At 46.0% G+C, this 22,822-nt stretch overlaps 1 protein-coding gene across 1 annotated transcript in view; it reads left to right on the top strand.

The window, feature by feature from the left end:
* LOC311235659 (ras-specific guanine nucleotide-releasing factor 2-like) overlaps positions 1-22,822 on the top strand; it is a gene marked incomplete at its 5' end in the record, with an annotated part of 229,087 nt that overhangs the window by 46,645 nt on the left and 159,620 nt on the right. The window contains 2 exon segments of the mRNA XM_084323123.1: positions 4,035-4,141; positions 5,371-5,518. Of these exon segments, the coding sequence (XP_084179249.1) occupies positions 4,035-4,141; positions 5,371-5,518 (255 nt within the window).

The raw sequence follows: 22,822 nt of genomic DNA, 5'->3' as shown, positions 1-22,822 counted from the left end.
AAATCAAACAAATCAAATTTATTTGTAAGGCCCGACAAAACACGTTAATGTCCCCATGGGCCGGACATGTCTTCTTTAAACAAGTCAAGAAGAAACATCACAATTAATCAAGAACAAAACAAAAACACCAAGAAGTCCAAAATCTTTTAAATAAATAAAATAAATTAATGCAACACTCCCAGACATACCCCATGCGAAGGTAAGGAAAGACTCACTAAAACCTAGCAATAGGAAAAAATGCACCACATGAGAGAAACCTTAGAAGGGCCGTTCAAGGGGGGATCTCCCTTCTTAGATGTCGGTGATAGTAGTGTTGCAATAAAACAGGCAAAACTGTTGGTAAGCATGCACATATACGTGTAATGAAACACAGATAAGTGCATGCAATAGCAACTGAACATTTTGAAATATTGAAAATAGAGCTGATGGCGGATCTATTTGAGGCATGGGGGCGGCGCAGAGAGGGTCGCATCCTCCCCGTCATCGTCACGGGACGACCACCACTCCGGTCATCACCACGAGACAGCCACTCACAGGGAGACAGGATAGCCGTTAGACAGTTTGCATGATTGTGATGGGCGGACATAGCAATAGATGCATGTGGTAAGCATATATGTGAATAGAATAGATATATGTAGTAAGCATTATGTGAAGTGAAGTGTAGTGGGCAGAGATGGAGCAATAAATACATGTAGTGAGCATCAGTGATGGGAATAACGGCGTTATAAATAACGGCGTTACTAACGGCGTTACTTTTTTCAATAACGAGTAATCTAACGGATTACTCTTCCAGTCTTAATAACGCTGTTACCGTTACTGCCAAAAAATGCGGTGCGTTACTATGATTGAAGCCGTTTTTTTCATCAGACCAACTAGATCTCTGCGCCGAGAGGCAATACTGTTCTTCCTTGGTTAGTGGGCAGTGCAGGAGACGACGATTGGCTGAGGTTGAATACAACTTCATGGTAAGCCAATCAGAGGTAGAGTTGGGCGGGTGTTCGAAAGCACGCATAGTCGGACACACAACGAAAACACAAGCAAGTCAGTCAACGAGAGACCACGGTCCGTGGGTCCGTGTACGTTTTGATAATTTGTTTGGCGAGCCCAAATAATCCAAAACGAATCCAACGAACAACACAAGCGAGTCAGTCAACGAGAGACGGGTCCATGAGCGTTTTTTGTTCGCTCTTAGTCTTGTGTTGCAGCGCAGGGCACTGCAGTAGTGGAGGCTCTACTACTGACAGCCTTACCAACATAGTGCTGCACTTCCTGGTTTAATAGCACAGTCTGCAGGTGCTCAGAGAGAGAGAGAGATAACTAGACTAGAGAGATACAGAAAGAGAGTGAGAGACACACACGACACATCTGTTTTTTTGTTTTATTTGCACTACAAAGAGTATATATTTGTTATTTAGTTTTGGTATAGTGCTTAACAAGTATAATTTTATGTTGCCCAGTTGTGGCCTGTTGAGGGGCAATACATATCAACAGTTCCAAAACATCTATTGTGTTTGTATATGATCCACTATATAAACATAGTGATTATAATATCTACATACATGGCATTTGATTGGAGGCTAGTCTCACTTTGTCCCACAGCAACATTAAAATAGTTTAGATTTGTGTATGTAAAAAATTTACTTGAAAGTAACGCAATAGTTACTTTCTGAAGTAACTAGTTACTTTCATAATTTGTAACTGAGTAAGTAATTTAGTTACTTTTTGGAAGAAGTAACTACTAACTGTAACTAGTTACTTTTTTAAAGTAACGTGCCCAATACTGGTGAGCATATGCATACATGGTGACAGAATCAAAGTATATAAGACAATTGTGAAATTAAGTAATAGATAGAACTAAGAACTACTGCAAGCATATGTATACAGGATGAGATACAAGACGATGGCTCAGGGCCATATGCCCCGGGGGGCAGGAGAAACCACTCAGAATTGGTCAGGGCAGAGCAGGTAAGGTTCAGCGCTGCAGTCCAGACAGAAGGCGGTATGAAGCTGTTCCATGGGACCGGTTGAGACTAGGGTTGGGCATCGTTTGGATTTGAACGATTCCGGTTCCGATTCCGATTCTCCATATCGATTCCTGTTCTAAACGATTCTCGATTCCGATTCTTTGAGGTGCAGGTCAAAACAGGTCACAGCTTATTTCGAAGGAGATTTTTAATTTTTTTTTTATTTCAAAAAGAAAATCATACTATTCACATTTTCAGTTGACTTGATACAGTTTAATTTGGTTGCTGTACTGTAACTAGGGTATTAATTAACAAAAAAAAAATATATAAAAAAAAAAAAAAAAAGTAAAAAAAAAAAAAAAAAAAAAATGAAATTTAGAATCGAAATTCAAATAAGTTACTTCCGGTTCCAGAACCGGAAGTTAGGAACCGGTTCCTATTAGAACCGGTTTTCGGTGCCCAACCCTAGTTGAGACAGAGACAGAGGTTTCAAAATTCTCCCATGTCTGCAGAAAAGCGGATTTCTTTTTAACCCTAGGAATCGATAGAAGCCCCACATTTTGTGAGCGCAGAGCACGAGCGGGCGAGTATCGTGAGATGAGATCGGATAGATAGAGCGGTGCGAGCCCATTTAAAATTTTGTAGGTGAGGAGTAGCACTTTAAAGTCAGATCTGTCTGTCTGTCTGTCTGTCTGTCTGTCTGTCTGTCTGTCTGTCTGTCTGTCTGTCTGTCTGTCTGTCTGTCTGTCTGTCTGTCTGTCTGTCTGTCTGTCTGTCTGTCTGTCTGTCTGTCTGTCTGTCTGTCTGTCTGTCTGTCTGTCTGTCTGTCTGTCTGTCTGTCTGTCTGTCTGTCTGTCTGTCTGTCTGTCTGTCTGTCTGTCTGTCTGTCTGTCTGTCTGTCTGTCTGTCTGTCTGTCTGTCTGTCTGTCTGTCTGTCTGTCTGTCTGTCTGTCTGTCTGTCTGTCTGTCTGTCTGTCTGTCTGTCTGTCTGTCTGTCTGTCTGTCTGTCTGTCTGTCTGTCTGTCTGTCTGTGTCTGTGTCTGTCTGTCTGTCTGTCTGTCTGTCTGTCTGTCTGTCTGTCTGTCTGTCTGTCTGTCTGTCTGTCTGTCTGTCTGTCTGTCTGTCTGTCTGTCTGTCTGTCTGTCTGTCTGTCTGTCTGTCTGTCTGTCTGTCTGTCTGTCTGTCTGTCTGTCTGTCTGTCTGTCTGTCTGTCTGTCTGTCTGTCTGTCTGTCTGTCTGTCTGTCTGTCTGTCTGTCTGTCTGTCTGTCTGTCTGTCTGTCTGTCTGTCTGTCTGTCTGTCTGTCTGTCTGTCTGTCTGTCTGTCTGTCTGTCTGTCTGTCTGTCTGTCTGTCTGTCTGTCTGTCTGTCTGTCTGTCTGTCTGTCTGTCTGTCTGTCTGTCTGTCTGTCTGTCTGTCTGTCTGTCTGTCTGTCTGTCTGTCTGTCTGTCTGTCTGTCTGTCTGTCTGTCTGTCTGTCTGTCTGTCTGTCTGTCTGTCTGTCTGTCTGTCTGTCTGTCTGTCTGTCTGTCTGTCTGTCTGTCTGTCTGTCTGTCTGTCTGTCTGTCTGTCTGTCTGTCTGTCTGTCTGTCTGTCTGTCTGTCTGTCTGTCTGTCTGTCTGTCTGTCTGTCTGTCTGTCTGTCTGTCTGTCTGTCTGTCTGTCTGTCTGTCTGTCTGTCTGTCTGTCTGTCTGTCTGTCTGTCTGTCTGTCTGTCTGTCTGTCTGTCTGTCTGTCTGTCTGTCTGTCTGTCTGTCTGTCTGTCTGTCTGTCTGTCTGTCTGTCTGTCTGTCTGTCTGTCTGTCTGTCTGTCTGTCTGTCTGTCTGTCTGTCTGTCTGTCTGTCTGTCTGTCTGTCTGTCTGTCTGTCTGTCTGTCTGTCTGTCTGTCTGTCTGTCTGTCTGTCTGTCTGTCTGTCTGTCTGTCTGTCTGTCTGTCTGTCTGTCTGTCTGTCTGTCTGTCTGTCTGTCTGTCTGTCTGTCTGTCTGTCTGTCTGTCTGTCTGTCTGTCTGGACATACAGTAATATGGTCCCTCTTTCTCTGTGGGATCAGTAAACAGTGGTTTCTCTTCACAGCACTACTTCCTTATCGTGTTCGGTCACGATGGACAGAAGCCGTTGGAGCTGCGCACGGATGAGGAGGATGAGTGTGACGAGTGGGTGGAGGCTATCCAGCAGGCCAGGTAGGTGCTCCAAGTGTTTCTCAATCTTTCTATTCTTGAGGAACCAGCTTCCCTTTGGTCTCCGGGGACAGAGCCGGCTCGAGGGATAACTTTAAAACGAATAGATTTGATTAAAAGTGATTGTCATCATACAGTGCAGTACAACGAAAAGAAGCTTGGCATTCAACCAGAGTGCAAATGTAACAGTGAAGTGCAATAGTAATGTACAGGTGATTAAACTGAGTACAAAATATATAAATTAGTACTACTGTGTGTAGTGCTAATCAGATGTATGTACAGAGTTGTAATACCAATATGTACAGTGATTCAGGTATAAAGACAGTATGGTCATAGTCCTACTGGCCAGCAGCGTAACTGGTAAGAGTAGGTAAGGGATATATAGTATCTACAGATATGTAAAAGGAGTATGTGCCGGTATGTACAGACAGGTGCATATATAGCATTATAAGTATATAAAATATATTATATACAGGTATATTCAGACAGATGTGGATACATATATATATATATGGTAAATATATATATATATACGGTAAATATATATATATGGTATATACAGCATTATTGTACATGCTATCATACAGAGTTATATGGGTTATATGCAGGTGTATAAGTAGGTATATAGGAGGATTATATGCAGACAGATATGGAACTAGCAGGCCCCTGACCAAGAGAGACAGGCTGAGAACTGCTGCTAAATTTTTGGGAGTATAATGTCCAGTATTGTGTACAGTATTCTGTACAGTAATACTGATGTTGTGACCAAGCCCAAAACGTAACATATGCAGAGTACACTTTCTGTAAAACTGTTAAACTGTGGATTATTTGTTTCTTGTATATGATATAAATGATTATTTTGTGTAAATTAGGTTGTATGCCGACCATCAATTAAATACTTGTTTAGTTTAGGAATAAGGGGCAGGTTAAGATTTATTCTTCTTCCTGCTCCTTTTGTTCATGGTATGATATTTATGAAACTCTGATTGTATTGATTCCATGTGGGAAATAAAACTCTGAATCTGAATCTGAATCTGTATTACTTTTGGCAAAAATCTGCTTAATTCTTCGATTTGTTAGAAGCTCTATCTGAAACACAGAAATGTATTTTTTTTTCTTGGTCCACATATTTCCTCATTGGCCTTCGCTATGACTCTGTGAGTATTTTAGATTGGAACAGTTTGGTTTTGTGTCCTTCTGTGACATCATAATTGTGGGTCTTTTATTTGCAGTTACTCTGACATCATCATAGAGCGCGAGGTGTTGATGCAGAAGTACATCCACCTGGTCCAGATAGTGGAGACTGAGAAGGTGGCGGCCAATCAGCTCCGCACTCAACTAGAGGATCAGGACACAGAGATTGAAAGGCTCAAATCAGAGGTAGAGAACACACACACACACACACACACACACACACACACACACACACACACACACACACACACACACACACACACCACACACACACACACACACACACACACACACACCACACACACACACACACACACACACACACACACACACACACACACACACACACAGACACAACACACACACACGCACACACACACACGCACGCACACACACGCACACACACACAGACACAACACACACACACACACACACACACACACACACACACACACACACACACACACACACGCGTGCACACACACACACACACACACACACAGACACAACACAGACACAACACACACACACACACACACACACACACACACACACACACAGAAGATTAGGGAAGATTTAATGAATAATGAAATTGAAACATTATGGCTGCAAGTACACTTGCCTCATTTGAAGCCTATGTTGATCGGTTGCTGTTATAGACCACCTAGTGCAAATAATGTGTATCTAGAACAAATATGTGACATGTTGGACCAAGTGTGTGATTTGAGTAATGAGATTTATTTTATGGGTGACCTTAACATCGATTGGTTTTCATTGAAATGCCCATTGAAAAAACGACTTCTAACTGTAGCAAATGCATGTGGTCTATCACAGGTAATTAACAAACCAACTAGGATATGTTTGAAAAAGGATGGTAACCAGGTCTCCACCTGCATTGATCACATTTTTACTAACAATGCAGAGCTATGTTCCAAGGCGGTATCTGTAACTGTTGGTTGTAGTGACCATAACTTAATTGCTATTGTGAGGAAGACTAAAATGCCAAAACTGGGACCTAAAATAATTTACAAAAGATCGTATAAAATGTTTAATCAAGACAGCTTTGTGAAGGATGTTGAAAATCTATGTTGGTCAAAGGTGTTGAGGGAAAAAGATCCTGAAAAATCTCTATGGGAATTTGATACCATTTTTATGCCACTTGTTGACAAACATGCACCATTGAGAAAGTTTACAGTCAGAAGCGTCAGAACACCATGGTTGGATGATGAACTAAAAGAATATATGATAGAACGTAATCGAGCTAAATTAATAGCAAATACATCAGGTTATAAATCAGACTGGGAGGTATATTGTAAATTAAGAAATGTTGTTACAAAATGTAATAAGAAGAAGAAGAAATTGTATTATGAAAATAGGTTTAATTATATAAAAAATGACAGTAAATTATTATGGAATACTCTAAATGAAATAATGGGCAGGAATAAGAAACCTACCCCATCCTTTCTAGAAACGGAAGGAAAATTCCTCACCAAACCAGTTGAGATTGCTAATCATATTAACAATTATTTTATTGGAAAAGTAGATAATTTAAGAAATAATATGCAAACAATAGATAATGAAAAATCTTATTTATTAATAAAGAATAAAATAATGAAAGATAAAAATTGTCAATTTAATTTTGATAGTGTGACTATAAGTAATGTAGAACATATGTTAAGTACCACTAAAAACAAACCACCAGGTGTTGACGGTCTTGACGGGAAACTTCTGAAATTGGTCCCTGATTTAATTGCCCCTGCTATCTGTCATATTATAAATCAATCCTTTAGTGAATGTTTGTATCCGCAACAGTGGAAAACTGCCAAAGTAATACCACTGCCAAAAAATTTGAAATTGCCATTCTCAGGATCTAATAGTCGTCCCATAAGTTTACTGCCAGTTTTGAGTAAACTGATGGAAAGAATAGTAAGTGAACAGATTAAAAGCTACTTTTCTTTTAACACATTGACCACTGATTTTCAACATGCATATCGTGAAGGACATTCAACAGCGACTGCTTTAACCCAAATGACGGATGATTGGCTGAAAGAGATAGATAAAAAGAAAATGGTTGGAGCTGTCTTGCTTGATTTTACTGCAGCATTCGACATCATAGATCACAAATTCTTACTTAAAAAACTTGAATGTTACGGTTTCTCCTCATCTGCACTATCTTGGATGCAAACTTATTTAGCAAACCGGAAACAAATAGTTTTTTTTAATGGGAGTTACTCAGAAGTTAAAACGGTAAGGTGTGGAGTACCCCAAGGAAGTTGCCTTGGGCCTTTGCTCTACACCATATTTACAAATGACATGCCTCTTGTCCTAAATAAGTCCTATATTTCTATGTATGCGGATGATTCAACGATTTACACATCAGCCTCAACAGCCAATGAATTAAATACGGTCCTAAAGGCAGAGTTGCAATCAGTGATGGAATGGATAAAGAATAACAAACTAGTTCTAAACATATCAAAGACAAGTAGCATCATTTTCGGTTCAAACCATACTCTAAGAACGAACCCAGTCTTGAAACTTTTGATAAGTGATGTGGTAATTAATCAAGTCCAGGAGACTAAACTCCTAGGGGTAACATTAGACAGTAAATTGTCATGGTCACACCATATAAACAATATAGTAGTGAAAATGGGAAGAGGGATTTCTGTTGTTAAAAGATGTGCTCATTTGTTACCACTAAATTCTATCAAACAGGTAATTCAAGCTCTGGTTTTGTCAAATCTTGACTATTGTCCTGCAGTATGGTCGAATGTAACAACGAATAAACTGAAAAAATTACAAATGGTACAAAACAAAGCAGCACGTATAGCGCTTCGCTGTGAGTACAGAACTAATGTTGCAGCGATGCACATTTGTTTAACTTGGTTACTTGTTGTGGGATATTTGTGGATATCCTGATGAAGAATGTCTCAGTCAACCGAGGCTTGGATAATAACAAGGTTTATTAACCAAACAGATAGAATACATAGAGAGAATGGCTGAGGCTCTCGCCCCAGGTGATCAGCTGAAATGACCCAGGTAAGAAGCCTCTATTGTGGTCGGGAGGAGCCCTTTATAGTTCAACAAAGGGGGTGTGTGGTCCCATTTGATAGGTCAGATGGGGGGGAGGGGGTACAGGTTTGGGGGACACAGGGGAGGGGGGTGTCTTATTCCACAGAGAGGGGGGGGGGGGGCACAGGTAAAGGGAACACAGGGGAGGGGGATATATTTACATGAGGACATATTATACCACAATACTCACTTTTCTTTCTTATAATGTGGGTGAGATTAATGTATAATATACCAGGATTGTTTGGAACAGGTAAAAGTGGGGATAATAGTTTAAAAATAGAATTATTTACATACATGATTAATAGAATTATTTACATACATGATTCATGACATGATCGACTGGACTGCGGTCTGTGTTATTTTGATATCAGAGATGTGGGAATAGATATCACCCTTTTCTTTTATTAATCGCTCAAAATACCTATATCAATGAGTGGTCCCATTTCTGATATCAAACAACAATTAACATAATCATTAGAAGCTATCGCTGTGCAAATATCTTGGCATACCTTCAGTCGTTCATGTCGTGACTCTGGGGAGCTAATGTGATCGTTGTGCATACAGGCATCGTAATAAACCAATTAAATACATGCACTGTCTGTGTGGTCAGAGTGCACAGGGTGAAAAAACAAAATTGTGTTCATAATTATTAGGAATCGGATTTACACATAAGGCTAATGTGTACAAAAACATTTTAACAACCGTTAACCTGGTGGTTAATAAAACTAACATGATTGATTATGGGAAACTGTTCACAAATATATATATATATTTTTGCACATTTTGTGATGATTCTTGATGAAATTACTTAGGATCCAGTTGTATTTAATCTGAGTTTGAGTGTCACTTTCATCTGTGATTGCCTCAGCTTTGTTGGTTTTTTACTTAGAATCAGGCAATTTTCTCCATTTCTTCTCTATAAATGAGGAGATAAAACGTCTTATGCATCGCTTCTGTATGTAATTCTAGTGCATATACTATCAATGGTTCACCATACAGGTGCAAAACAACGTTGCATGTCCTCTTCTATGAGAGAATAAAACAACTGATTATTTCTTGTCTGACAATACAATTTTGTAACCTAAGTAATTCTAATGTGATGTAATGTGATCATGTGGTCACTTCTTCCTTCAGCAATACATTTTAGCTCATTATTACTAACCATTGTTAATGTTTTCTCATTGATTTCTTTTCATCACATCCCTAGTTCATCGTTTTGCAGATACATACAATTGTGTGAAAAGTTTCCTGCTTGTGAAGGTATTAATCTGAATGATGTTGCGTCGTTGTTGACAAGGTGTTCTCTGTCGGTCGTGTGGCAGGGCCAAACAGTAACACATAAATTAAATAAATATATACAATAGACATTACCTTAGTGGCTAATAAGAAAGAAAAGTGAGAATTGTGGGATATTTGTGGATATCCTGATGAAGAATGTCTCAGTCAACCGAGGCTTGGATAATAACAAGGTTTATTAACCAAACAGATAGAATACATAGAGAGAATGGCTGAGGCTCTCGCCCCAGGTGATCAGCTGAAATGACCCAGGTAAGAAGCCTCTATTGTGGTCGGGAGGAGCCCTTTATAGTTCAACAAAGGGGGTGTGTGGTCCCATTTGATAGGTCAGATGGGGGGGAGGGGGTACAGGTTTGGGGGACACAGGGGAGGGGGGTGTCTTATTCCACAGAGAGGGGGGGGGGGGGCACAGGTAAAGGGAACACAGGGGAGGGGGATATATTTACATGAGGACATATTATACCACATTGTCAAACATAAATTACTCTGCTCACTCCTTGTATTCACAAGGAATATTCTTGTTACAAAGATCCCCTCAATTTTATATAACAATTTATCAATAAGTCTTGACAGACACAACCATTCCACCAGACATGCTTCTGCACGAGGTTTTACACTTCCAAAAGTGAGGTCGAATGCAATGAAGCGAACTGTCATGTTCCGTGGTATGCAGGAATGGAACTCTCTTCCCAGACATGTTAAGCAGGAGAATAGTAAATGCCGTTTCAAAATCGTGGTAAAAAAACATTTTCAACCAAAGAAATTGACATTCCCTAATAGATAGTGTGTACGTAAATGAAAATGTATGTGTCTGATAAAGAGATAGGTATATATGGATGAAAAGGCATGTGTCTGATAGGGATATATTATTAAAATATTGTATAATTGGCTGATATGAACAGGTATTATTGTATTGTATTATGAATTCATAAGGCGTATATATTTGTATCTTGTATTATGAATTTGATTAGGGTTTTTATTGTTGTTTTAATTGTCTGTATGACATGTAAATGTTGTGAGTGTATAAGGGTTTTTATTGTTGTTTTAATGGTCTTTATACAACGGCATGCAAATTTCTCGATTCTGATTGGCCATTCACACGTCTTTATTGGCAACAATCCACGGTCCTGGGCTCAGGACCCGCCCACAACCGAATCACATAACCCTCCCCGGCTCACTCCGGGAGAAAACAAGATCGCGGACAACAAATGGTTATGTTGAAAGCACCATAACGACTAAATATGAAGCGATTCTGTCAAGGGGAATGTGTTAGTCCTTTAAACAATGTTGGATGATGTAATTGATGGGTCTTGACTCAATCTAGAACAAAAGAAAAATCGCGGATTGATTGATAGATTAATTGATTGATTTAAATTTCTTCCTTCCTACTTTCTACTGACTGCAGCGTTCTCTCTCACACTGTCCGACGCTGGCGTACCCACAAACACACACATACACACACACACACACACACACACACACACACATACACACACACACGCACACACACACTGTGACACACACACACACACACACACACGCACACACACACACACACTCCTGTCTGCAACAGCGGGGGAGTCAGACTGAGAGAGAAGCAGCGCTGTTTTAAGTGAGCATGGTCTATTGAATTGATTGATTGGTTGATTGCTAATTTTATTACTGTACCCCTGGTTTCCAACTGGTTAAGTTTAGGCTAAAAGAAATAAATAAAAAAATAGGGCGAAGAAAACGTTTTTTTCCTATAGGGCAAAGAAAACGTTTTAATTTGTTTTACCTACTTTATATAGAAGCATCTAAGAATGAAGTTCTATGGAAAGTAGGTCTGCATTCCCTTAACAATTGTGTGTATTGAGCCGTATTGTATTGTACCCATTCTGCATCTGGTAATACAATTTTCAATCAATCATTCCAATAATACACAGTTGGATGTGTTAGTTGGTTGGATGCACTTCAAGCTGCTTCCACATGAGGCAACTTCTCTCAATCATTCCAATAATACACAGTTGGATGTGTTAGTTTGGTTGGATGCACTTCAAGCTGCTTCCACATGGAGTTGTGGGAACTACTTTTTCTGGCGGATGGTTTTTTCAATAAATCTTCGATTAATGTGTGTTTATTGTATAGAAATAAGGTTGGATGAATCTGGCAGTTGTATAAAAGCTTTACACCACGTGCAGTCGTGATTTGTGACCAATAAACCATGCCTAGGGGGGTCTAACGACCACCCCTAGGCATGGTTTATTGGTCACAAACCACTCCTGCGTGTGATGTAATGCTTAAGTATGTCATGTAAATGTTATGAGTGTATAAGGGTTTTTATTGTTGTTTTAATTGTCTGTATGATATGTAAATGTTGTGAGTGTATACGTCTGTAACTGTATTTTATGTGTTATGGACCCCAGGAAGAATAGCCCCAGCACTGCTGTGGCTAATGGGGATCCAAATAAACTTAAACTTAAACTTAAACACACACACACACACACACACACACACACACACACACACACACACACACACACACACAGAGTCCTAGGGCCCTTTCTCACTCACCATTCGGGGTCGAATCAGCGCCGGGTCGCACCAGAAAAGGGTGTGTCCGTCTGAGTGAGAACGCTCCCCCCGTCCCCGTCCCCCGCTGATTCGTCCCCGGGGGCGCTGAACCTGGACCGGTGAAATAGGTGGTGTCGGGTGCGCGCTAGTGGGAGCGGGGGGCGTGACACACACTACGTTGTTACTGTAATGATTTCATGCTTGCTTGAATTTTGGGCAGATAAAACCACACAGCAACAACTGGACAATACCCACAAAAACGATATTTATGGGCAATTTGCGAGTTCAGACCTCAACCAAAACAAGCATGTGGAGCCTCACAGCTCAGTGGATGAAAACATGAAGCCACGTTACACAAAGCACAGCACTTCCCTGGCTCGCATTAGGCCTGGCAATTTTGTTTGCCATTGCTATGTCTATACATTGGTTTCTTGTTCGAATGCATTTATTTCTATAGACCAGTGGTGCCCAACCAGTCGGCCGTGGTCGACCAGTAGATCAATGACATGCAATATAATTGCCACGAGCGATGGGATAATGTTAGCTGCTGAACAGGCTAAGCTAACTAGCATTAGCCGTTAGCTTAGCGTTAGCGTTTGCCATTGCTATGTCTACTATACTTTCTTGTTCGAATGCATTTATTTCTATAGACCAGTGGTGCCCAACCAGTCGGCCGTGATCGACCGGTAGATCAATGACATTCAATATAATTGATGCAAGCAATGTTACTAGTAATAGGCTAAGCTAACTAGCGTTAGCCGTTAGCTTAGCGTTAGCCCTGGGAAACGCTCAAAAGCGGACTCTACAACACCATCCATTCGTGAGAAAAGGGGGTGGGTTATATTGACAAGGCTTGACAACAGAGGTTCAAATATAACTTCATATTTATTGGTTATTTGTTTATTTTATATCAGCATCCAGTCTCCACCTCCGTGTTAACACTCTTCCTGTGTTTACATTTTCGAGCGTGACATCATCGCCTACGGCAAGCGTACACGCTCAAAACGCAAACCGTAAACAGAACCCGGAGCGAACCAAGACTGAAGTGTGTACACAAACTAGAGGGGGGAGAGGGGGGGGGGGGGGGGGGGGGGGTTCACACTCAAAGACGGAACGAGACGGTACGGAGCTGATTCGACCCCGATGGTGAGTGAGAAAGCACCCCTAGTGTGGTAGTATGGACAATTCAAATCAAATCAAATCAAATTTATTTATAGGGCCCGACAACACACGTTAATGTCCCCATGGGCCGTACAGATCTTCTTTAAACAAGTCAAGAAGAAAACATAACAATAAGTCAAGAACAGAACAAGAACACCATAAGGTCCAAACATTTTTAGATGAATACAAATAAATGAAAGAATGCAAGCACTCCCAGACATACCCCACGCGAAGATAAGGAAAAACTCACTAAAACCTAACAATAGGGAAAAAAGCTCCACAGGCAGTGTGGAGGAGAGAAACCTTAGAAGGGCCATTCAAGGGGGGATCTCCCTTCTTAGATGTTGGTGATAGTAGTGTTGCAGACAGACAGTTGGTAAGCATGCACTCATGTGTGTAGTGGAACACAGATGAGTGCATGCAATAGCAACTATACATTTTGAAAAATTAAAGATAGAGCTAATAGCGATAGCAACTGAACATTTTGAAAGATTAAAGATAGAGCTGATAGCGAATCTATTTGAGGCACAGGGGCGGCGCAAAGAGGGTCACGTCCTCCCCGTCTTAGTCAAGGGACATTTAACACTCCGGTCGTTGCTCAGGGACAGCCGGAGACAGGGAGATAGGGGCGGCGCAGAGAGGGTTGCGAACTCCCCGACATCATCGCGGGACATCCGGTTTTGACAATAACACTGTTTTAATCTTGCGAAATAGCTTGCCCCTGGAAAAGTATGAACGATATTATTAGCCTGCAAATTAACCTGTCCTCTGGTGCTTGGTCTGGAGAAATTATTGCAAAAGAAAGGGTGATAACTGAGAAGGGGGAGAGAGAGAGGGGAGGGAGACAGAGAAGGGAGAGAGAGAGAGAGAGGGGGAGGCAGAGAAGAGAGAGAGAGAGAGAGAGAGAGAGAGAGAGAGAGAGAGAGAGAGAGAGAGAGAGAAAGAGAGAGAGAGAGAGAGAGAGAGAGAGAGAGAGAGAGAGGGGGGGGGTGTAAATGTGGAAGCAGTGAAAGGATGAATAACACTTGGTTGTCATGGCAAAGCCCAGTAGCATTGATCTTTGCTTGCTTGTTGTACAACCCTCTGCTCACGTTCTAGAGACTGACTCTCATTTCCCGTTTACCAGTAATCCTGTCCTTGATGCTGCATGTGGGGTTAATGGGAAAACTGTGTTTCACCAAAGGACATGACGTTTTGTTTACATTGCAATTTCTAAAAGCCAAATTGCTGACCCTAAAGGACCGGATGTTGCAGAGAATGCACTGAAACGCCGGTGACCCGATCCGCTAGCGATTTTAACGGCTGCTTCGAAAATTCTAAATCCCCGAATCTTATCAGAGAGAGAAATGTACTATATTAGAAGGCCTTGTTTACGGGACCACAGCCAGCATGAACACAGACAAAGCTAGGAGCCATCGATTAATATTCATGCATTTTCCTATAGCTGCAGCAATACTACAGAACAGGAGCAAGTGAGAGGTCTATAGGGAGGTGTAGTGGTTACGTCATTGTTGTTTCCCGCGCGGTCCACCCCACTTGAAACACTTTATTTCGGGCGGCTAAGTGGCGCAGTGGGCAAGGCGCTCGCCACTAACGCAGGAGATGCTGGGTTCGAGCCCAGCTTTCGGCGTTGCTTCCGGCTTGGCTGGTCGTTCATACTAACACAATTGGCAGTGTTAGGGGCGGGAAAGCCGGTGGGTGGGGATCGGACGTTGTGGACAGCGACTCCTACAGGTTGGTTGGTGCGCCTGTACAGCAGAATCAGGAAGTATCGGGGGCAGCGTGAGCCTCCCATGCGTTACTCCTCGCCACTGAGAGATCGCGCTGTGCAGGTGAAAAGATGCGACAGCTGCCTCCTTCGTGTACCGGAGGGGACACGTGATGCAAGGCGTGGTCCACATTGGTCTAACAACGTTCGAGACAGGGGAGGGAAGAATTGGATAATATGAAATTGTGATGGGAGAAAAATAGAAAAAATGGGGAGAAAAAGTAGATACAAAAAGAAACACTTTATTTCAACCAAAAATGATTAAACAATAATGTTAGTGATAGAAGGGACATTATTGGGGGGGGGGAAATGGAAAGCTTGCCGATGTTCATGAGGCAGAATTATTACAATAGCCGATAATACATTTTTTCAATGATAAATCCCTATACCCCCCGCCTTTTTGCAATAGGCGACTCCCGTTACCACGCCCCTTTTAGCACATTGGTATGCACACGCACGCACGCACGCACGCACGCACACACACACACACACACACACACACACACACACACACACGCGCGCGCACACGCACACACACACACCTCCTAGGGGGAACGTGTGGCTGTTAGAGGGTGGGGGGCATTTTTGTGGACTGACTGGCTGACCAACCAACCGACAGAGTAGGGCTGCTGGATTACGCAAACATCATAATCACCATTATCTTGATTGATATTGCAATCATGATTATTGACCACGATTACTCATCAATTTGAGAACATCATATGATGACGACTGAACCTTTATCTTCTCGAATGGCTGCCTTTTTGTCATCTTCTACAAGTTACCAAAGACGTTTCAAAATAACTAGAGAAACGCTCTGTGGCTCCCTCCTCTCCCTCCTCCCTCTCAACACAAGCTGAAACTATGAAACTTGTTATGGTTTGACACCGACCTCAAACGCAACGACACAAGAGAGTAGATTCAGAGTTGCCAAAAACAAGGGCTTGTTTATTTACACTAAATAAACAGCATTGACTTGGTAGAGAACAAACAGAGACTGGGATACAAGCATAGATGAATGTTGCTGCTCTGCAGCTTCTCCCGGGATGGTTAGTCTGGGGAAGCTTCTCTCGGCAGATCTCCGAGGTGGTAACGGGACCGAGAGGGAGAGAGGGAGCGGGTTAGCTCAGAGTACAGTTGGGAACAGAGCAGGTGACAGGAGAGGTGACTTGTACCAAAAAACAGAGTAATCCAAGTGACAGAATCTTCGGTGTATATACACACTGTGAGTAACGTCCCAAACAACAAATCCAAGTGATAGAAATCTTCGGTGCAAATAAACACTGTGAGCGAAGTCCCAAATACAAATCCAAGTGATAATATCTTCGGTGTGTAAACACACAGTGAGCGATGTTAAGGCCAAATATTATCCCAATGAACAATCCAAAAAAGCTGAACGCTGGGTGAGTGACTGTCTGACAAAAAGCAGGAAATCTTCAGTGTCATTTAAACACACGAAAACGAATAGGATCAAAGACAGTCATAAAAACTCACCCAGGCGCTGTGCGTAAAGAGAGTAGGATCAAAACGGGGCGAGCGCGTCGCCACGGGAAACGGGTGTCCAAGCGGAATACTTCTTGAATATCCTGGAGGCAAAGCACAGGGAAAAACAGCAGGCAAGGCAGGAACGGCGAATGCTACTGAAATATCAAAACGATCCAACAAAACTTGAATGGGGAAACGGGGTATAAATAATCAGGGAATGCTTAATTGACAAGCTGTGACAGCTGAGGGATGAGATTGACAAGCGTGTGGTTGGGGGAGCACCAATCAACGGCGTCTCTGGGAAGAAGCGTGTGAATAGGGGAATGCAATTGATTAACAGAAAAACAAAAGGAACAGAGCGAGTAGGCTTAAAGGAACAGAGCGAGTAAGTGAGCAATGGACAAAACCTCACAGTACCCCCCCCTCCACGGGAGCCACCCGGCGACCAGGCCGACCCGGCTCGTCAGGATGGGCACGATGGAAGTCAGTGATCAAGCCGGGATCCACGATGAGCTGCCGGGAGACCCAGCTCCGCTCCTCAGGGCCGTAACCCTCCCAGTCCACCAGGTACTGGAACCCCCGACCCCGCCGCCGAACGCCCATCAACCGGCGGACCTGCCACTGGGGGTGACCATCCACCATCACGGGAGGCGGAGGATCAGGAGCTGGAGGCATCAGGGGACTGAGGGAGACGGGCTTAACCCGGGAGACATGGAACACGGGGTGAATGTGCATGGACGCAGGAAGTTTCAGACGCAGGGCCGCCGGACTGAGTACCTTCAGGACCTCGAAAGGTCCGACGAAACGGGGGTTGAGCTTCTTGGCCGAGGACCGAAGCGGGAGGTCCTTCGCGGAGAGCCACACCCTCCGCCCAGGGTGGTAAGTCGGCGCAGGAACCCGGCGCCGGTCGGCCCCACGACAGGCGCGCTCAGATGTCCGGAGCAGCGCGGTCCTGGTGATCTCCCAAACTCGTCGGCAGCGGTCGAGGTGGACCTGCACGGAGGGAACTGCCACTTCCGCCTCCTGTGCGGGGAAAAGAGGGGGTTGGTAGCCCAGGGAAACCTCAAATGGTGAGAGGCCGGTGGCGGAACTGACCATTGAATTGATGGAGTACTCAACCCAGGGAAGGAAACGGCTCCAGGATGCCGGTCTCTCGGCTGCCACACACCGAAGAGCAGACTCCACGCTCTGGTTCATCCTCTCCGTCTGTCCGTTAGTCTGGGGATGATAACCAGAGGAAAGACTGACCGTCGCCCCCAATCCCTTGCAAAAGGCCCGCCATACCTGGGAGGTGAACTGGGGCCCCCGGTCAGAGACGATGTCCTGGGGAAACCCATGAAGGCGGAACACGTGGTGAGTCAGGAGGTCCGCCGTCTCGGCCGCTGAGGGAAGCTTGGAAAGGGCCACGAGGTGAACCCCCTTGCTGAATCGATCCACCACGGTCAGAAGGCAAGTGTTCCCCTGGGAGGAGGGAAGACCTGTGACGAAGTCTAGCGCCACATGTGACCAAGGACGGCTCGGAACGGGAAGTGGCTGTAAAAGCCCGGAGGGTGCCTGGTGCGAGGCCTTGCTGCGGGCACAGACCGCGCAGGCCAATACGAACTCCTTGACGTCGTTCCGCATGGTGGGCCACCAGAAACGACGAGCCAGGAAGGAGAACATGCGATGGACGCCCGGGTGGCAGGCGAACCGGCTGGTATGGCCCCATAGCAGCACCCGGGACCGGACAGAGTCGGGGACGAAGAGACGATGAATCGGAACGTTGCTTGGAGCACGCTGGAAGCGTAGGGCACGTCTAACCACCCCCTCGATTCCCAAGGTGATGGCTCCAACCACCCTGGCCTCCGGGAGGATGGGAGTCGGGTCCTCAGAGGGTGGAGCCCCCTTGGAGTGTAACCGGGACAGGGAGTCGGCCTTCGTGTTGCGGGAACCGGGACGGAAAGTCAGCGAGAAGTCGAACCGACTGAGGAAACTGGCCCATCTCGCCTGCCGACCGTTGAGGCGCCTGGAAGCGCGGATGAACGTCAGGTTCTTGTGGTCCGTCCAGATGGTAAAAGGCTCCTCGGCCCCCTCTAGCCAATGACGCCACTCCTCCAACGCAGCCACGACCGCCAGCAGCTCCCGATTGCCGGTGTCGTAGTTCCTCTCGGCAGGGAGGAACCGACGCGAGTAGAAGGCGCAAGGATGTACCTTCTGGTCCGTAAGCGAACGTTGGGATAAGACAGCGCCCAGTCCAGTATCCGAGGCGTCCACCTCTACAATGAACTGTCTCTTGGGGTCAGGGTGGAGCAGGATAGGGGCGGAAGTGAACCTCTTCTTGAGGGAGCGGAACGCAGCACATGCCGCTGGGGACCAGTCGAACGGCAGAGCGGGAGAGGTCAGTCTGGTAAGTGGCTCCGCCACCTGACTGTAGTTCTGGATGAACCTTCGGTAGAAGTTGGCGAACCCGAGGAAACTCTGTAACTCCTTCCGAGTGGTGGGTTCAGGCCAATCCTCCACAGCTTGGATCTTGCGAGGATCCGCTCGGGTCAAGCCCTTCTCAACGATGAAGCCCAGGTAGTCGACGGAGTCGGAGTGGAAACGGCACTTCTCCGCCTTGACAAAGAGCCGATTGTGGAGGAGGCGCTCCAGCACCCGGCGGACATGCTGGATGTGTTCCTCGAGGGTCCTGGAGAAGATGAGGATGTCGTCCAGGTACACCACCACGAACACCTCCAGCATGTCACGAAGGACGTCGTTCATGAGTGCCTGGAATACCGCCGGGGCGTTAGTGAGGCCGAACGGCATCACCAGGTACTCGTAGTGGCCCCTGGGGGTCTTGAAGGCGGTCTTCCATTCATCGCCCTCACGGATATGGACAAGATGGTAGGCACTCCGGAGGTCCAGCTTGGTAAAGACGGTAGCCTGGGTGAGTGGCTCGAAGGTGGAGTTCATGAGGGGTAGAGGGTACTTGTTCTTGATGGTGATCTCGTTGAGCTGGCGATAGTCGATGCAGGGTCGAAGGTCCCCATCCTTCTTCCCAACAAAGAAGAAACCGGCCGCCACCGGGGAGGAGGAAGGCCGAATGAGTCCTGCTTCCAATGACTCAGAGATGTACTGATCCATCGCCTTCTTCTCCGGAACGGTCAGACTGTAAAGGCGGCTGCCGGGAAGGGGAGCCCCTTGGCGGAGGTCAATGGCGCAGTCGTAAGGGCGGTGAGGTGGAAGGGCCTGAGCCCTGGACTTACTAAATACCTCCAAGAGGTCGTGGTACTCGGGAGGTATGGACGAAAGGTCCGGAGGCGACTCACCAGCGGGCCTCCGGGGCGGGGGACAGGACGCCGCCTGCAGACACAGGGCGTGACAGGAAGAGCTCCAGCCCCTGATGGTACCGGAGGACCAGGCGATGTGGGGCTCGTGCAGCGCGAGCCAGGGCCTACCCAGGACCACCGGGACAAGAGGGGATCGGGTGATAAGGAACTGGATTCTCTCAACGTGGTTCCCAGCGATGGTCAGCACGACTGGGCCGGTGCGTTGAGAGATGTCGGCCAGGCGGTGTTGGTCCAACGCAAAGATCTCCAAGGGCCTCACAAGGTCCTCAAGTGGAATGTTGGCTCGGGTAGCAAACTCGAAGTCGAGGAAATTCTCGTCTGCCCCAGAGTCGATGAGGGCCTCCACCATGGCTCGTTGGTCCCCCCAGGCCAGGGTGACGCTCATCAGATGGCCAGGTGGTGCGCGGCTCTGGGAATGGGAAAAACGGCTCACCAGGATTTCCCGGGGTCTCGGCGAGCCTGGTCTTTTGGCCGGGTGGGGCAGTTGGCGATTCGGTGTCCCTCCCTTCCGCAGTAGAGGCAGAGACCGGAACTGAGCCTTGCCTCACGTTCAGCCTGGCTCAGATGAGAGCGTCCCAGCTGCATGGGTTCCTCCTCGCGAACCGAACGGGAGGGTCCGCTACCACCAGTCGTGTTGAGGGCAGGGCGACCAGCAGTAACGTCTCGAGTCCGGGGAATCCGGGGTACCTCAGGAGGTAACAGTCGGGTCCTCTCACGCCTTCTCTCCTGGAGGCGTCCGTCGATGCGGATGACGAGGCTAAACAGGTCCTCGAGGGAGTCGGGCACCTCCCGGGTAGCGAGCTGGTCCCTGACTGCGTCACTGAGCCCCCTCAAGAAGGTTAGGCGAAGTGCAGGGTCGTTCCATCCACTCTCCACCGCCGCCAGTCGAAACTCCAGGACGTAGTCAGTTACCCCACCGCTCCCCTGTCGGAAGGTACCCAACCGGGCTCCAGGGTCCAGACCACGGGCTGGATGGTGGAACACCCTGCGGAGCTCCGCCACGAAGTCTGGATAGGAGAAAACAAAATCTGCATCCATTGCCCAGGAGGAAGTGACCCACTGGGCAGCCCGGCCTGAAAGCAAGTTTGTCATATAGGCCACTTGGGCCCCTCTAGAAGTGAATCGACTTGGTTGATGACGGAAAACCAACTCACATTGCATGATGAATGTGGCACACTCCTCGGGATTGCCGTCGAACAGCCGTGGGACGGAGAGACGGGGTTCCCGAGGTGCGGGATCGGGAAACGTGGGAACTGCTGGGGCTGCGGGGAATGCTCCTGAAGGAAGTGAGGGAAGTAAAGCGTTAACGGTGTCGCTCAGCGAGTGAAGCTGAACGAGAATACCAGATTGTTGTCCTGCCAGAGCGGCCAGGGACCCTTGAATAGGCTGGACCTGTTCCCTGAGATCCTGCACCGCAGCCGCAGCCCTCTCTAGTTGGTGACTGTGATCCTTGGTCAACTCGATCTGATTAGCTAGTGCGGTTCTGACCCTCTCTGTGTCGGCTGGGGTCGTCATTTTGGTTGGATCGTAATGTTATGGTTTGACACCGACCCCAAACGCAACGTCACAAGAGAGTAGATTCAGAGTTGCCAAAAACAAGGGCTTGTTTATTTACACTAAATAAACAGCATTGACTTGGTAGAGAACAAACAGAGACTGGGATACAAGCATAGATGAATGTTGCTGCTCTGCAGCTTCTCCCGGGATGGTTAGTCTGGGGAAGCAGACGATGACGTCAGAGCCGCTCTGCAGACTTCTCTCGGCAGATCTCCGAGGTGGTAACGGGACCGAGAGGGAGAGAGGGAGCGGGTTAGCTCAGAGTACAGTTGGGAACAGAGCAGGTGACAGGAGAGGTGACTTGTACCAAAAAACAGAGTAATCCAAGTGACAGAATCTTCGGTGTATATACACACTGTGAGTAACGTCCCAAACAACAGATCCAAGTGATAGAAATCTTCGGTGCAAATAAACACTGTGAGCGAAGTCCCAAATACAAATCCAAGTGATAATATCTTCGGTGTGTAAACACACAGTGAGCGATGTTAAGGCCAAATATTATCCCAATGAACAATCCAAAAAAGCTGAACGCTGGGTGAGTGACTGTCTGACAAAAAGCAGGAAATCTTCAGTGTCATTTAAACACACGAAAACGAATAGGATCAAAGACAGTCATAAAAACTCACCCAGGCGCTGTGCGTAAAGAGAGTAGGATCAAAACGGGGCGAGCGCGTCGCCACGGGAAACGGGTGTCCAAGCGGAATACTTCTTGAATATCCTGGAGGCAAAGCACAGGGAAAAACAGCAGGCAAGGCAGGAACGGCGAATGCTACTGAAATATCAAAACGATCCAACAAAACTTGAATGGGGAAACGGGGTATAAATAATCAGGGAATGCTTAATTGACAAGCTGTGACAGCTGAGGGATGAGATTGACAAGCGTGTGGTTGGGGGAGCACCAATCAACGGCGTCTCTGGGAAGAAGCGTGTGAATAGGGGAATGCAATTGATTAACAGAAAAACAAAAGGAACAGAGCGAGTAGGCTTAAAGGAACAGAGCGAGTAAGTGAGCAATGGACAAAACCTCACAAAACTGCTGTTTGGGTTTGGGGGGGGGGGGGGGGGGGGCGCACCTCTGTGAAGGAAGGGCGTGCTGTATTTACAAGACAAGACAACCTGAGAGCAACACGGCATGCGGCACAATAATCGTTTCATCTAGATTATCTTGTTTTCACGATCGTGGGAAGCCCGATCTATAGAGAGCTATAGCGCTGCTGGTCACAGCTAACAAGTGATATCTCTTTGGCCCGAGAGAGTGCCATGCCTCTTCCCCGATGTCAACAGGTGAAA

This window comes from Notolepis coatsorum (genome assembly GCF_963971535.1).
Source record: "Notolepis coatsorum genome assembly, chromosome: 10".
Lineage (NCBI taxonomy): Eukaryota > Metazoa > Chordata > Actinopteri > Aulopiformes > Paralepididae > Notolepis > Notolepis coatsorum.
This window is presented reverse-complemented; position numbering and strand designations above follow the sequence as displayed.